This window comes from Neopelma chrysocephalum, unplaced genomic scaffold (assembly GCF_003984885.1).
Source record: "Neopelma chrysocephalum unplaced genomic scaffold, ASM398488v2 Primary Assembly neopelma1_102, whole genome shotgun sequence".
NCBI classification, from domain to species: Eukaryota; Metazoa; Chordata; class Aves; order Passeriformes; family Pipridae; genus Neopelma; species Neopelma chrysocephalum.
In genome coordinates, this window is record NW_020897765.1 from 2,224,025 (window position 1) to 2,240,662 (window position 16,638).

Sequence of the window (16,638 nt, forward strand, 5' to 3'; positions counted from 1 at the left end):
ACAAAACAGTTCAGTAGACCTAGACAGCAACATGGGGTTAAACAGCACTTTTCTGGCAACTCAGTAACACAAAGTAGGAGAACAGTAAAACAAAGCAGGAGAAACCAAGTGCAGTAGCATCACTTCCAACTGCAGCTACTAAATGTGGGGGGAAAACGTCTTTTTTAACACTGACAGTACATACAATCCTTAAGAGAACAATGCCAATTGCAGGACACATGAATTGCACTTTAATAGTCTGCTACCGTGCAGAAGGAACTTTTTGCAATAATCATGCGCTTCAATGAAATAAATACGCAAGGAAAGGATTCACAACTTTGATTCTTACTTTCAAAGTCCCTTTTTATGGAATCCTTAAGATTTCCAATAGGAAGTAACAAAACTATCATGCAATGATGAAAAAAAAAAAGACAAATACGGTGTTTCAAATTATCAGAAGAGAACAGAAAACAAAAAGCATAATTATGATACTTTAAAAATCATGTTGCAGCTGTATTTCAAATACTATCTGCATCTCTTAGAAGAGGATATAAGTAGCACTAAGAGACATCTAGAACAGTTAGGAAAGATATACAGTATGAATGACAAAAATGTCTTAAGATATATAGGTCTAAAAATGGTAACAGGGAAATTACAGACTTATCAATTATAAGCCCTGTAAAGATGCTGAACACTTCTAATGATTATTCACTGTATTTAGAGACGTATCAAAACATGATCAGCAACAGTTACAGAAAAAGTACATCTTTTTACAACGCACAAAGATTTGAAACTCACTTCTCATTTTTCAGGTATTAACAGCATAAATGGTTTCAAAAATTATTACACAAATTCACGAAGAGACCAATTAATGGAAAAGATTGATAGCTGCAGATATTCAACTTTGAGAGATATGCAAAGGATCCTAGTAAGAAAACATCCCGGTTTACAGAATTCCTTTAAAACATTGTTCTAACACAGACCTCATCCAGTTACACAAGGAAAGGCCAGCACTTGATCCATCCTCCTTGGGACTGATGGAGCTAATTCTAGACTCTCCCCAAGCCTCAGCATAGAACAGAAGGAGAAGTGTTCCCCTACCACTATTCCCTTCGACACTCCATAAATTAGTAGGAGGCAGATAAAAAAGGTGTTTTATTCTGGAAGGAAAAAAGAGCTACTGTCTTGGTTCCTTGGTTCAATAACTGCCTCTATTGGCAGCTACGTCTTTCCTGACTTTCCTGTGCCCAAGTAGCCTCCCAGCCATCTATTACAGCCAAGCTATTGAACTCCAACATTCTAAGGTGTCAAGAAAGGTTAGATATTGTGAATGGAAACCACATATATGCCAAAAAATTACATGCTGTAACAGATGGACTTCACATTCTTTGTTTTCCTTTATTTTTCATCTCTGCTGCCTTACGCATTTTCCTCTTAGTCTTGGCTGAATCCTTCCTCTCTTTATCCAGCCCTTATGGACTACTATTGCTTGCTTTATTTAGAACCTTACAATTACTCTTCTTTAAAATCAGTTCTGCTCAGAAAAAACTTTGATGCTTCCAGCTCATTCACTTCAGTTTCAAAATACGTCTGAACTGACTGTGCAGTAATACCTACATTCAAGTCACCATCCTTTGGCCATTTGTTACTTGGTTTTAAGCGAATTGGTTATGCATACAAAAACTAAATTTCAATTCTAAGCTTATCACTATTCCCACAACAGAAAAAGAGCCTAGTGACTTTGTGCCTTGAAAGCATGTCACTTGCTGTAACCCATCACTAAATCCCTCAGATTAGACATTTGCCCAGGACAGTTATTACACTTTCATCTTCTTCTTCTTCATGGCTAGGCTTCGCGAACGAAGATTTGGGAAAGGCTCTACCCAAGTTTGTTGCACGCGCGTTGGTGGCTAAAAAGGCCAATACGAGATAGGCATGTCCGGTTGCAAAAGGCACAGCAGAAAGACTCCTTAGGTGGTATATTCTGCAAGGCACGATTCTTTCTGTGTTGTCTTTTCTCCTCAAGGGTGATCCTGTGTGCTTTCTCAAAAGCATCAGCAGCGTTATAGATGGTGTGTTTCCAGGCCTCCCGATTGGAGGCCAGAGTAGACCAGTTATGGTGGTCAATATGGCCAAGGTTGAGATGTTGTTTCAAGGAGTCCTTGTATCTTTTATTACACTTTACGAGAATAAAAACAAACCAAACCAACCAAAACAAAACAAAAAACACCACACCCAGAACAAACAAAACAAAACAGACAACCCCCCCCCAACAACTTGAATTTGAGATTCTTACGTGAAAGCTAACTATAATGACAGCTTATGAGCTGCTTTTTCATTTGTTTAGGAGAATGGGGCAATGGGTGGGGGGAGGGCCTGTTTGTTTGGGGTTTTTTGTTTGTTTGGAGTTTTTTTTTTTGGTTTGTGGAGTTTGGGGTTTTTTTATTTACTTGGAACCTCTGGTCATTCTTATCAGGAAATCCTTCTCCTAAATGTTCAAAACAAATAAACAGTGGGAAACAGAAATAAAAGCAAGACAAGTACAAAGGATCTGATAGGATTACTCACACACAAGCTCCAGCTGCATGTTCATATTCTTCAGCTCTGTTACCAGATTCCATGAATCTCAACTCAAATTTCTAGAGCTACACAGGTCCAAACACCACAGATGCTCACTCACTCTTTCTTGACAAAAATTTTCCTTTCTTTTCCAGTTAGTTAGTTAAAGGAGAACTCTCTTCAGAAACTTTTTACCACTGTAGGTAATTCCCTCTCACAAAAACATATGCAGCAAGTTAGATCACTGTCAAAATCAAGTTTTCTTACTGCTATCCTTATGGCCTTCTCACTGACACCTCACATATCTACAGATCTCACACTGAAAGATGAAGACTTCTATTTAAACGCTGGATTAAAAGTATAGAAAAAACAATATGAAGTAATGAGTCTGCATCTAAACTAAGTGTTAAATCCTAGTTTACTTCAAATGGACAAAAAATTTGCTTTAAATTCAGGATCAGATAAGAAGTAGCTTTTCTAACAATATAAAAGTTTATTTCACCATTTCCAGCATTACCACCACAAAAGCCCTGCTAAAAACTGCCCTGATTAGTATTTTAATAGCACATTTTGTGCATATTGCATACCTGTATGTCAAGCTTCTACAGCACTTTTTCAGGTATGTCTAATGCTCCTGAAAGAGAGGTTTATTTGACTTATCTGGAAATACAGTGTTGGCTTACCTGTGCTAATGTTCTGCACTTTATTTATGCTGGGGAGGGTTACTAAAAATGAGCTCCCACTCAGGTATATCAACACGAAGATCTTACAGCTACAGGTAACGTCTGTACAGTATCAGGTAGTGCCATACAGTGAAAAGGCACTGGGACACACTGTCATTTAGTGTACCTAAGACACGTCTTTACATCTCGACTGACACTGCATTTCACAGTTTCCCTTTCTAAAGTGTTTTTAATACAAATGCTATTGAAATCTTCAGTTGTACTTGTAAAGCTATCCCAGTTGGTTCCTGCCATTTTAAGTGCAGCTGGAAGTTCAGACTGTCATCAGCAACAGCACATGGAACTGCCCAGGGACCACCTGACAGCAAATACTTCACTACACCGCAAGAACTGCTGAGGGGCACGAGCTGCAGTGTTGTACCAAGTGACACTACAGTACCACAGTGCAGGTTATCTAGAACTTCAGAAAGCTGCTGTTCTTAGTCCTATCACATCCATATAACCCATTTTAGGACATAAAATAAATTACTTACATAAAAAGGAATCATAAGGAAATGTGGACTTGATAATCAGACACTTGGCCCTATAATATCTGTTTTTAAAAGTAGTATAGGTCCTATACATCAACACATGAATCTGTCCAATATAAGTCTGAATGGATTTGTCCCCGAGCAACATCTTTCAGTGAAAAGCTCCATTATTTTAAGTCTTTTGTATACCACTGCATTATGTTAGCATTTCTATTTAAATTTTTTGTTTTCTGTTTAAAACTTTACAAGGCAATCTAAGCAATTATTACGATAATCAACAACAGCTCTACATATCACAGCCTCTCCTCAAGTGTAATCCTAAAACAACCTTCAGTCAGTTTAACTTCTGGTACTGCAGCTCTTCACATCAAATAAATGGAAAATGTAAATGCAAAGTACACTTCCTTCTGATTTTAAAGACCGGACTGTAGTGCTGTCACCTCTGACTGACGACAACAAAAAAAGAATTTCACCATATGAATTGGACAGTCTTCAGAAGGACAAAGATGCTTCAAGAACTATCAACACATGTATATCACTTATTTTTCAGCTATATTTGATTTCTGAAAGACTTGAAAGTCTGTAAGATCTGAAAAGTACAATTTTCAAGGAGGGGTAAAAAACCCTACTGCTCCTTTTACAGTCAAATCTCTTCTCTACCCTCCCCCCCACACACTTTTTTATGTTCCCATGTCACCTTTAACAGATTTTATGGAGTTAAAAGACTGATTGCTATCTCACATTTGACTTACAAAGAATGCCATACTCCAGTAATTGACTCCAGATGCTGAAAAATGTTCACACTCAAAAAGATTAATATTTTAATTTTAAAATCTATCTATAAAAAAACCCTCTTCAGTTGATACCATTTTATAAGACATTTTTTAAGTTAAGTAATTTTTAAAGGAGATCCTGGGAACTGAACAGTTTCAGGTAAGCAAACACCACCTGTATCTCACTTTATTTTCCATGCAACAGTAGAATTCCATCTAAGGAATATTTCCATGATCTTCAGAAAAGAAATACACCTCTAAAGCAAATATCAAGTTCTGCAACAAAGACATTTGATAGGATAGAAATCTTAATTGCCTCACAGTGTTTCCCTGTTCCCCTATGTATCTATTTTAATTCTAATTCTTAGTTTTATAATAAGAGTTAAAGAACTAATGTAATCTAAGCACAGAACTGAAGTTTCAGTGCATTTTCTCTTTCTGCCTTTTTTTTTTTAATATAATAATGATAATACCACACACTTTTACTCCATGTATCTGCAAAGACAATCAGCCCCTGGAAAAGCAGGCAATTTATTTTCTTCACTATGTAGACAACAGTAATAGCAAAGCTGTCAGATAGATCTCATCCATACAGTGTAGTTTAACCAGATCACTCAGGCCTAAAATAAGTGAGTTTTTATTAGGAGTTCAAACCTAACACCAAATATATACAAGGCACTTTGTTGGCTTATGGGCCAAATATAATCTAAAAGCAAACAGTTTACAAAAAGCTCATGGACTTCTTTGAAAACCTTCCCCTACCAAACAAGAAAGATTTATAGTGGAATTTGAAAGTAGTAAGTACAGAAACTTAAGTAGCCTTTAAGCCCTTCCCAGTCCATTTTCTTTTCTGCCAATATAGATACAACTAACGAAATAGTGTATTCATTCAGATACTTGCTACATTTCAAAAAGTTGGTATTTACATGCCAATTCTGAAAAAAAAATCTATATGGGCAAAATCTAGACCTGCAGAATTTCTTCTATTTGTATTAAATTCATATTTGGGTAGAAGAGTCACAAAACTTAAATAAAAGCAAAATTTAAAACAGTTTAGAAATATTTACAGTTTTTGCTCAGCTGTTTGAAATTATTACATCTTTCTCCTGAAATAATAACTACCAAAATTTTCTTTATTTCTTTATTTTGTTATTAAACAAAAGACCTAAAAGGGAAGCCAAGAAAACACATATTCCCTTTCCTATATTAATTTGCTTTTTGCTTTGTTGCATCTGAAATGTATTACAAGTTCATAATTTAAACATACTATTTGCTGTTGATTGTCAGAGAATAATAAATAAATAAATAATGACATATTTTGAAATTTAAATAGAAACTAATGCCCAGACTCACCATAATTTAGGAATCTAGTTTAAAGATATAATCTTCAAAATTTCCATTTTAACCTGAGAGACACATTCTTATAAAACAATTAACCAGTCAGGTAATTTCCACAGCTGCCAAGATCTTCTCCAATATTAGTAGGCCTTAGCAGCTTGACATGGAACCTCTCTCCTAGCTAACAGAACTTACCTTACCTTCCCTGGGACATTTTTTTTTTCACTTCAGAAAGCCCTCACATCTGTTTTCAGTCAAAAAAAATCCAAAACAAACAAAGGAAAAAAAACTCTAAATTTTTTTTTGAAAGGAAAACTTCATTTTGTTTTGCTTTGTTTTAAATTAAGTTTTGTTTCAAAGTAATGCTCCAAGAGTTTCTAGACTTCCAACATTCACAGAGAGCATGATTTGCATCTCAAGCAAAAACCACTGCTTCCGTGGAAAGTCAGGCAGCTTGGAGACTCCAGAAGTGGAAAGGCTGAACATTTCTTGTTTTCAGCAGCCCATCCAATTAAGTTCTATAGGTTTGTATTTTCATGTTAACTTTTTTTTTAAACACAAAACGAGGCAATTACAGTATGCAGTATGCAATTACCAATAAAAACATCTTGACCAGGAATATTAATTCTTCCTGTATAACAATTATGGTCATGCTTCTAAACATTTTTGTAAAAGGAAATATTCTCAAATTAAAGATATTCCAGTCTAGGAAACAGCTTCAGACTCTTTGAAAAGGATGTTTTAAAAATATTAATCTTTATACGCCTCTTCTCAACTTTCACATTCATAGTAATAGTTTAGGAGGAAAGTCATAATTAAATACAGTACTCTGCTACCTGCAATATTCATTGAGTAGTTTCAAGGGATGTACCTTTTCTATCCCTTCTTGAAATGACTGTCACAGGGATCACAATAGCCTTTTTTTCCCCTAAAGCATCTCAATATGAAATAATGTTCAGTTCTCCATTATTATTCAGAAGTTTTTCATAATTGTTTTCAAAACACATCTCTGTTAGAAGAGATGTGTTCATTGTTCATTGTTTTTTTTGCACGCAGCCTTCTCAGTCAAGGAATTCATTACATCCAAGTACATTTTTTACAACATACAGTTTTAGAAACCACCCTGAAACCCCAGAGCAAGCAGAAAAGATGACTTAATTTCTTCCAAATCTCTGATAAAAGCATAGAACATACTGTGTTGCGAACCAATTTCTACAGACCCATGCTGCCTAACAATTCACTACTAACTACTGTATTTTGAAATGCATTATTTGCCCAGTTACAGACCATTTCATATGCTAAACTGATGCACCATGCTAATTTTTCTTTTTGAAATCAAAGGGACAATACCGTACAGAATTAGGTTCATAGGAAAGAACCAAACAAGAATCTCTGCAAGCACATTGATTTCTTAGCTCTAGAACGTCCCCCACCTGCAAATCCAATAAATATGCTCAACTAAACTGTATCTTCTAGAAAATATATCTAAATTTTCGGAACTGAGAATTGTTCAACTATTACTTTCTCTCACTTGATCATGTTCTACCTTTTTTGTTAAGGATCACTGTAGTACCAGTTTTCAGTTCCTCTTATGATATTCACAGTTCGATAAACTCTCTCCTTAGCTATTCTCCAATAACATGCTTTTTCCAGTCGCTGAATCTTTCTTGTGGCTCTTCTTTTCTTTACACAGAGCAGACAGCGGAACTAGACACAGTATTCAAAGACCAGACGTTCTGAGAACAGAGCTGCCTTTCTCATTAGCTTGCTGTTTATGCATTAAAACATTTTTAAACACAGCTCAGCACAGGAAACTCAGACATAACTGATTAATTATCTTTATACTTTTTCTCTACAGCCCTTCCTTCCCCAGAAGGTCATCCTTATCCTGCAAGTATACATCCATCTTTCTAAGATGCAATCTTTTACTTTAGGTCCACCAACTTTACTCTTAGTTTCTATTCTGACCAAGAGATTTGTTTTACCCTGTCCTCATAACCAGATTAGTTTCAAAAATTGCAGAGCTGTCCAACAGATTTCACAGAATATTGAGATGGAAGGGATTCACAAGGATCACCAAGTCCAACCCTTAAGTGGATGGCCCGTATGGGAATCAAACCCACGACCCTGGTGTTATTAGCAATACCCAGCTCTAACCAACTGAGCAAAAAGTTGATGACTGATGCAAGGGGAAATAACAAAACGAAGTAAACACTGGTTTAATGATTCTCTGATCAAAATTTAATTTGAGACTTAACTATTAACTACAGTTAATGGAAGGGTTTGCTGACTTCCTGTCATTACAGTTCTTTATTTAAAATGTCATGCTGTATCAGTTGAAATGTAGACATCTACTATGCCACTTTTAATAAAAAATAATTAATAAAATTATTTTTAAATAGGAAATTAGTCCAATAAGTGATTTTCCATAACTCACAATAATCACCATTAATCATTACATCTTTGTATCTCTTACTATCTTTCTTCTGTCAGACACATCATAATTGCACAGAATTAACTGACTCACCAGTTTCTTACCACTTCAGGAGTTTTAATGACTTCCTGAAATTTAACACTGACAGTCTAAGAACACAGAAATATGAAGTATTCCTCGTCAGGAAATGTCAATACTTTCAGCTGTAGCTGCTGATAACAAGTGTTTTAGTTAAGAACACTGATGAGGGGATCCCTTTCATGATAATCCCCATTTTTATAAGCTACTACCTTCGCGTGATTTCTTCCCTGTTACCTGATGAATGTCTCCATGTTTTCTACACCAACAATCATCAATTTTAACATTTTAATCTTGTACACCATTCACCAATCTCAACACCACTTCTGCTGAGCCTCAAATACGAAGAATGAAAAACCCTACACGTTAATTTTGACTTGCGTGTTTTCTACTCCATTTGCTTAGTCCTAAAAGGACATTAATATCTATTAGTATCCATTTGTTCTTTGTATTCTACCTCCTCTGGAATACAAACTGACTTTTAACACAGCAAGATGACGACTTCTGCTTTGGTTGTCCTTAGCAGATGCACTTAATAGCACAAACTGTTTCAGAATAACTTTTTCTAAACTCTTTCTCCCAGTAGATTTAGTTAGTAAGTCAAACTAAACACAGCATCGTGAAGATTTAACATAAGTACTGAGGGACTCAGTATCTGAATAAGAATGATTTCAAGTTACATTTCTACTTTGAAACTCAGCATTCTCTTGCATCATCAGCATGACAACAAGCTTAACAGTACAACGATCTTGCACAGCATAACACTTGTAACACTTGAGAAAGGTTCCATCACTGCTTGAATCAGATGAGAAAGGAGAACAAAATACATGGAACCAAGCTGAAGCATTTAGAAAACTCGTATGTAAAGCTGAAATTTGACTGCATAAGACCAACTCAGAGGAACCTGAGTCCCTCTCTCTCCCTAAAAAACATTAAGTTTTCCAATCAGAGCTTGAAACATTGCTATATTAGTAAAATACTGGGTTCAGAGGTGTCCTTTATTTAAAAACTGTCTAGTATTACCAACCAGAGCATACTGAAGACTGGTTAAGGGTAGAATATATATGATGCAGAGATAAAAATGTAGGAAGACAAATTATAAGTTTGCCTTCATTGGGACAAAGGATTCCAGAAGATGGGCATAGCAATGGTGCTGAAACAATGGGCTAACCATTTTGAGGCCAAATTTGTAAGTTAACCTTCTCCAGTCTTCATAAAGAAAAAAAATAATTACTTTATAAGCTTTTTTAGGGTTTACAGTACTTGTAAGGGCATAAAATCAATTATACAAAAATTAAAATATTGAAGCAAATCATCCCTTGAAGTACTTATCTACTGAAGTTGATACTATACAATTTGTTGTACACTTGTAATCAGTACCAGACCTGGGAAAGGCAGAGAAGTGCTTGAAGCAGCAAGTATCCATGGCCAAACTTGGAGACAACTGCACAAGAACTTTATCTACCGTGAAACAGAAATTTCAGCTGACTTCTGATACTTGATTGCTTTCCATTTTACCTTGCTACATTATTCCACAGAAGTCAGAAAGTGCTGTATGCCACATAAAATGTTCCTTTCCCTATTGTTGGGGGACATGAGTTCTCAGGAAGTTCTTCATGCACTGAAGCGTACTCCAAACAAAGAGGGGCCAGAGCCACACAAACTGCTTGACAGAAAAATACAAAATGCATGAAAGTTATTTATCATAACTGTATTTTTTTTCCTTCCCATCACCTTATTAGCTTCTGCACTCCTGCTGAAATAAAGTGCAAGTGTGGTAAAAGAACATTTAATCTTGGAATCTGCTACTAGGACAAGGTACTACTACCATCTGTTCTAATCCCTGGGCTAAAGTTTTCTGTTCTTTAATCAACACTGTTGTGAAAATTAAAAAAAAAGAAAAAAATTAAAAGCCTTCAGCAGAAGGGATCAATGCTTTACATACTATAGACTAGAAATCTTTAAGTATTATTCCCTAGAAAGATGCTGAGAACACAACTACCAGACTTAAAAACTTAAATAGCTCTTTAAAATTGTAGAGCTCAGATGAACTCACCCTCCCTCCCTTCACCACCCTTGGCCCCATTAAAAAAATTTGGATTCTGAAATCACTCCAAAGACCAACCCCATATGGGGTGAACCAGTATCAGCTTTATATAACTCCCACTGACAACTGATTTATATCTTCCTAGACAATAATCTTACAGTGCCTGTGAAATCCCAACAGAAAGATAAGTGTGGTTTGTTAATCAGCTGTTATTAGCTAAAGAATTTTTTTTTAAACAGGGAGAGATATACTAGTAAAATGTTAATTTACTACAAAAATTCCTTATGCCCCTACCAATTAAATCTTATAAAATCTTATTTCAGTGTTTCCTAAGAGGTTATAAACGCATTTCAGAAAAAATCATAAGGGGCATAAAGATTGAACATTTAAGTGATCAAAATCCGAACACATCAGACCAGTTGCATGGCAACTGTAATAAAACCTATGTGTATGTGCTGCAGCAGCTTTTAATCACATGTCCTTATACTATTCATGGTACTTCTCTGTTCTTACTAAGCAGGAAACAGAAGCCTTGTGGACTGGATAAAAGTTTGGAGAGGACAAATATTTTCAGAAAATGAGCTGAATATACTTATTCTGAATAAAACTTCAATGGAAGACATTTAATTATGTATAAATAGCACATGATGATCTGCATTACCTCATAAAATAAGCTTTCCTTCACATTTCATCTGACTTGAGCATTAACTATGAACACAATTATCATACATCATTGAAGTCACGTTTTTCATAATTTTTATGGATCTCAACAAGTACTCTTCAGAAAACTGAAAAAGAATGGCAGCTTCAGATAGCTGCAGTTAGGAAGGTTATTAAAAAAGATTAAAAAAGAGGAGGAGATTCTTGAAAAAGTGCCTCAAAAGCTTTTTTTAGTATGGTCTAGCTCATTTCCAATTCTGCTTCTTTGAAGTAACAAGGCAATTCCAAGTAAGAGTCGGTAAAAACTTTTTGACTTGAGTACCCTGCATTTTCTCTCACTACATTTACGTGCACAAAATCTTACTTGGGGGTTTGGGTCATATAATTTAGATTCACATGTCGGATTTTGTTACTGGACAATGTAGACACATTTCAAAGAGAAACATCCACATATCACACCTGAGAAAATGTATGTTTCTGATAATACTGATAACACTCATATGCCCTTCCTCATTGTAACAAAGTTGTAAATGGACTGCTAAACGGAGAAAATGCTTATGATGAAGTGAGGAAAGCAGCACTAAAACCATAAGGAAAAGGGGAAATGAGGGAGAAGAGTACATTAAAACAATATGTTCTAGTTCAAACAGTATTTTCTTGATAAATTTAGAGCTCACGCTCCAAGACAAAGACATCCCTTTTGGTTTTGTATCTTTGGGTTTTCTTGTTTTTATTGGAGTGATATTGTTTGTTTGTTTTTCATTCATATTCTTTGACAACTTCAGAAAATACCAGTTTTAGACGATGGGTGTAACACTGGCTACCCAGAATCTAAGTATGCTTAACAGAAGTGAAATTATAGGCTGAATATCACGATAAGAGTAATAAAACCTACCCAGTATTTCCAATCAAGTCTTTCAAAACAAGGAGTTTAACATTATCACTGGTATTTTATAGATGGAAGAGTGAGATCTAATAAAGAGGACAGAGGAAGTAAGAATGGATCTGGCCAGGGAAAGGCCTGTTCAAGGTGCTGACAAGACCAGAATATTCAGACAAATATAAGGGGCGAAACATGGGTCATTCACTTCAAACCAAGACCTTGTACTTTTATCTGTTACCCCAACTACAACTACACATAATCCACCTCAAAGAGACTACAACAGATTAAGACAGTTTGTACTATAATAATCAGAACACTGACATAAATCTGGAAGATTGTCTCTGTTCATAACAGGTATGAGGTGAACTTGTTATTAAAATTGTATTTCAAACAAAAGGATAAACAGTGAACTCTAAGTTCTGTCATAAACCATTTCTCCCTGAAGATTTCAATACAGGAAAATATTATTTAATATAGTTGCCACTGCTATTGCCTAATAAAATAGTCATTTTTACCCCTAATAAAAATCATCATTTGCCTATATCTAACAGATTTCAAACAATGTGGGTTTGAGATCAAGTTTTTAAGTACCTGCCTTCCTTGTTCTAAAGAAAATATGAAGTTTTTTGTTTCTTGAAGCATGTATATTTTAAAAGTATCTCTTGCTTATACAATGAAAATATACAATATCAAAAGCAAATATTCAAGTTCCATTTCTCTTTTCCACCATAATAGAAAAATTAAGCAAAAATCTCACTACAACAAAAAGGACAAAATTTCCAAGTTTCAAAAGCCAGGTAGTTTGTTATTTCTATCCAAACACAAAAGCTTTGAAAGAAACTTCAGAGCAACAAAGACTTTGGTAGATACAGTATTCTGCTAGGCCATTCCACACACGTTTACTGGGAACAGAAAGCCTCTCACAGCCCCAGATGCACATAAACAGAGGAAGAACAAACCAGCCAACTTCAATTGCTAAAAAGCACACAAGAATATAAGAATGTCATCCAGCTGCACAAGGGTCCAGATTCAGAATATACTTTTGCATGTTTAAACTGGTAATTCTCCATATAGACAATTTGATTTTTAGTTAAGCTAAATTGGGAAAAAATAATTGAGGGACATACTCAGCACAGCTGACATGCCAGAGTAACAATTTTGTTTTCTCTGTGTAACAGAACATACAGACAATACAGTCTGTATTATCACTTATTTTAGCTAAACCTGTCACATGTAATTTCCAAAGAACCTATTTTCATGCAAGTTACTTTTCCCCCTATAGCTTCAAAACCTGCATTTATATTGCCTACAGGCCAATACACATGTCAATCTACTACAGCCACCTACAGCACAGTGGCACCAATACACAGAACAAAACTTACTCTTCCAACAGTCTCATTCTAACTTTTACCTTTTCCCCTAATGTGACTTCCATGACACTTTAAATAATACTCTGTTTTTCAAAGTATACTCAGAATTACAGCTAAAATAATAAAAACATATTTCGAGGTAAGAAAAAAAATCCAATAAATGCCTACCTGAACCCACTGGAGATGAACCAACACTAAGACTTTGTAAACTTCCATTCCTGAGCAAAGTTGGAGATTTTTGAAGACCAGAGCTTGTCACACTTCCTGCAGCAGATGCCACAGATGAAGTAGGGGAAGCAGAAGAAACTGAAAGATGGGAAAGACTTTCTTGACTTTTATTTCCTTTGGGTCTACCAGGCCCATGTTTACTTTGTTTATTTCCTTTTCGTTTCTTCTCTGTTACAGTTTTTTCTTCTATTCCAGAAGTTTGAGCTCGTTTGTATGCTGTAGAAGTAAGGCTTGAATTACCTATGTCTCCAGGTGAGCTTTCAAAGTTTTTAGATTGGGAAACAGCTGATGATGAAGGGAGACCAATTAAGGAAGTGAAACAATTAACACTCCCCTCTTGACTCCCAGCCTCTCCTTTATGTACATCTTTGGTTGACGAAGCCTGTTGAGAATGCGTGAAACTGTCACTTCGCAGATCTGTGTCTGTAAAACTCAAAAAATCTTGGGGAGACTGAACTGAACTTCCAGAAGATGACTTTATGCTCCCAGGAGTGCCCAAAAAGCTTCCTAAAAAAGAAAAAAAAAAAAAGTACTTTTTTTTTTAACCTGTAGTTGATGAAAACTGATGGGAAAATATTACTAGGTTAGAATACAAAACTCCAATGTGGAAGGACTTTATGAAAAGCATTAGGAAGAGTTAAAGAATTTATTTTTTTAAATAACTCATTGGTTCTCCTGCTGATCTTCATTCTGCTGGATATGATTCTCGGATTCATGTCTGAGATTCAGACTTGAATTTGGAGCACAAACAAGGTAAAATTAAATACTAGGAGAATAACAACTTTGCTGCTTAGGCAACTTAGAGATCCATCATGTTTTGAAGCCATTACAATAAACAAACACTTGGTTCAAGTCAGAGCAGGTTTTTATAAACATGCACATATAAAAAAAGAAGGCTGATAGAAATGTGCTATGATCATACCTACACTATCTCTGCAATCTTCCTTACCATTCTACCCAAAATCAAGGGTCTGGCACAGGTCAAAGGAACAGCAATTGTACTTAATTTACCCTGGCTGAGGAGGTGTTCCACAGAAGAGGTATTTTTCAAAAGCACAAGAGAGTAAGTGAAAAACAGTGTATAAAATTGGCATTTTAAGACTTCTTTAGCACTGTCACAGAACTACAAATATCTTTTGTGTAACAGAACTACATTGTTTCTATAATATTTGGAATGCAGTCGTTTCATCACTGTATTAGTGCATGCAAGGCAGAAAATGGAGCACTCTTGGGAATTACAAACATCTACTTGCACTGAAATTCAGTAATTTGATATGAGTGGATGTATGTGGCTACTATTTCACAAAACTCAGACTGATGACAACTATCCCATCATGAAAATATTTCTAAATATGACATTAGGTATAAAAAAACCATCTCCTTTAAAAATTTTTGTTTTGTCATTAGTACTCCAGAAAATATTGTTAAGAACTCCATTTAAAATACAATTTACATTAATACAGCCATTTTTTTTAAATTTGTTTTTTAGAAGTGTCAATAGTGCATGGTTTTAGCATGTTCGTAAGGTAAAAACTTTGTGTTACTTAAGGTAAATCATATATACTTGTCACATAATCATTTTCTGTTTATATATTTCAACAATTAAAAAAAAGTTAAGTAAAAAGGTCTTTCACTCTGAAGAAAATGGTATACTTTAAATGTTTGCATCTTGAAAAATTATTTAGGGGCTACTGCATCCTATCCATTAGGTAATCCAGTTTCATTCTAATGTGCACTGACTACAAACCATTACTGTTAGTCCCTTAAAGAACTAAGAAAGACCTCTAGACTCAAATTCATGCTAAAGTTTATCCCAGACTAACTTTTCAGCATATAAAGACACTTCTTTTTTTAGCAGATAAAGAGAATACTTTAACAGCCTGAAAAAAGCATCGCTTCTGCACTTTAAGATGCATGACCTTCTTTTTCATGTTACGACAACAAACTTTTTGGCCTGAAAAAAGCTGGGGTTTTTTTCGCCGAACTGAAATAACATTCTCATTATTGAGGCTAAAAGATAAACTACTTTTCAAGTAGTTTATATATAAAAAATTTCTAATCCATGTCATTACAGCATAACAATCAGTACCTTGCTGAAAAGGGCTAGCTGCAGTCACAGTTGTTCCTGGATTTCTTCCAGCAGCAGGCTTTCTTCCCCTCTGCCCTGAGCTGTGACCTGCAGATTTCTTCCCTTTGCTCTCTGACCCTCTAGCCTCTGAAGAATCTTTTCCACTTGAAACATGTGTAGGAACTTCCTGGAAATTTGCATTTGTAAATCGAGCTGTGGTATCTTCCAATCGCTTCAAGGAGCCTGACATGGAGTTGTTGCTAGTGCTTGTGTATGTCTAGCATTTTGATAAGAGAGAAGAAATAAAAGAAACGGGTCACACAAAAAAATTGCAAAAGAAGAACTGTTAAAAGACCCCATTCTTTCAAACAAGCTGAGAAGTGTTCAAATACTAATGTAACCGGAAACAGCAGGAGTTACAGAAACTGAACCGTGAAGATTCTCAGCAAACAACTAAAGTACATAAAAATTTCATTTTGTGGAAAAAAATGCATAGAACTAATGGCTTTGGTTGAAATTTTTACTTCACTGAGGTCTATGCATTAATCTCATATCTATGGTTACAGTCTTTATGGTCTACTTAAATAGCATATTGCTATTTTATGCTCAAAATTAAAAATTAAAAACTAACTTTAAATGCTCTTCTGAACATAAACTTTTTATACAGCTTTTTTTGTGAAACTGGAAATGTTGTTCCATCAGCAGTGGAACTGTTAAAGCCTTCAGAACCTAAGAAATTGCATTTTTAAGACTTTACAGTCCCAACACCAAACCAAAATCAACAAGCCCAAGTGCCCCTTATGTCTTCCTTTCCCATCATCACACCAGGATTCTCTGCCATCTGAACCGTCCCATTCATCCAGTTCCTTAACTATCATCAAGTAAAGACAACATATGAAATCTACTTGGCCAAGACACACCTACTTCAAACTGTCTGACAGGAAGTAAAAGGAAAATACACTCTTGAGTTTCCAGTGCAAATTTCTTCCTTGACACCCACCCACCCCC

The 16,638-nt window shown here is 35.4% G+C and overlaps 1 protein-coding gene across 6 annotated transcripts in view; it reads right to left on the reverse strand.

Annotated features, from left to right (window-relative positions):
- MLLT10 (MLLT10, histone lysine methyltransferase DOT1L cofactor) overlaps positions 1-16,638 on the reverse strand; it is a 126,495-nt gene that overhangs the window by 46,503 nt on the left and 63,354 nt on the right. For all 6 annotated transcript variants that reach the window (XM_027695674.1, XM_027695676.1, XM_027695678.1 and 3 more), the window contains 2 exons: positions 15,652-15,907; positions 13,503-14,069 (listed from right to left, as the gene is read on the reverse strand). In XM_027695674.1, the coding sequence (XP_027551475.1) occupies positions 13,503-14,069; positions 15,652-15,907 (823 nt within the window). The remainder of the gene's footprint in view (positions 1-13,502; positions 14,070-15,651; positions 15,908-16,638) is intronic.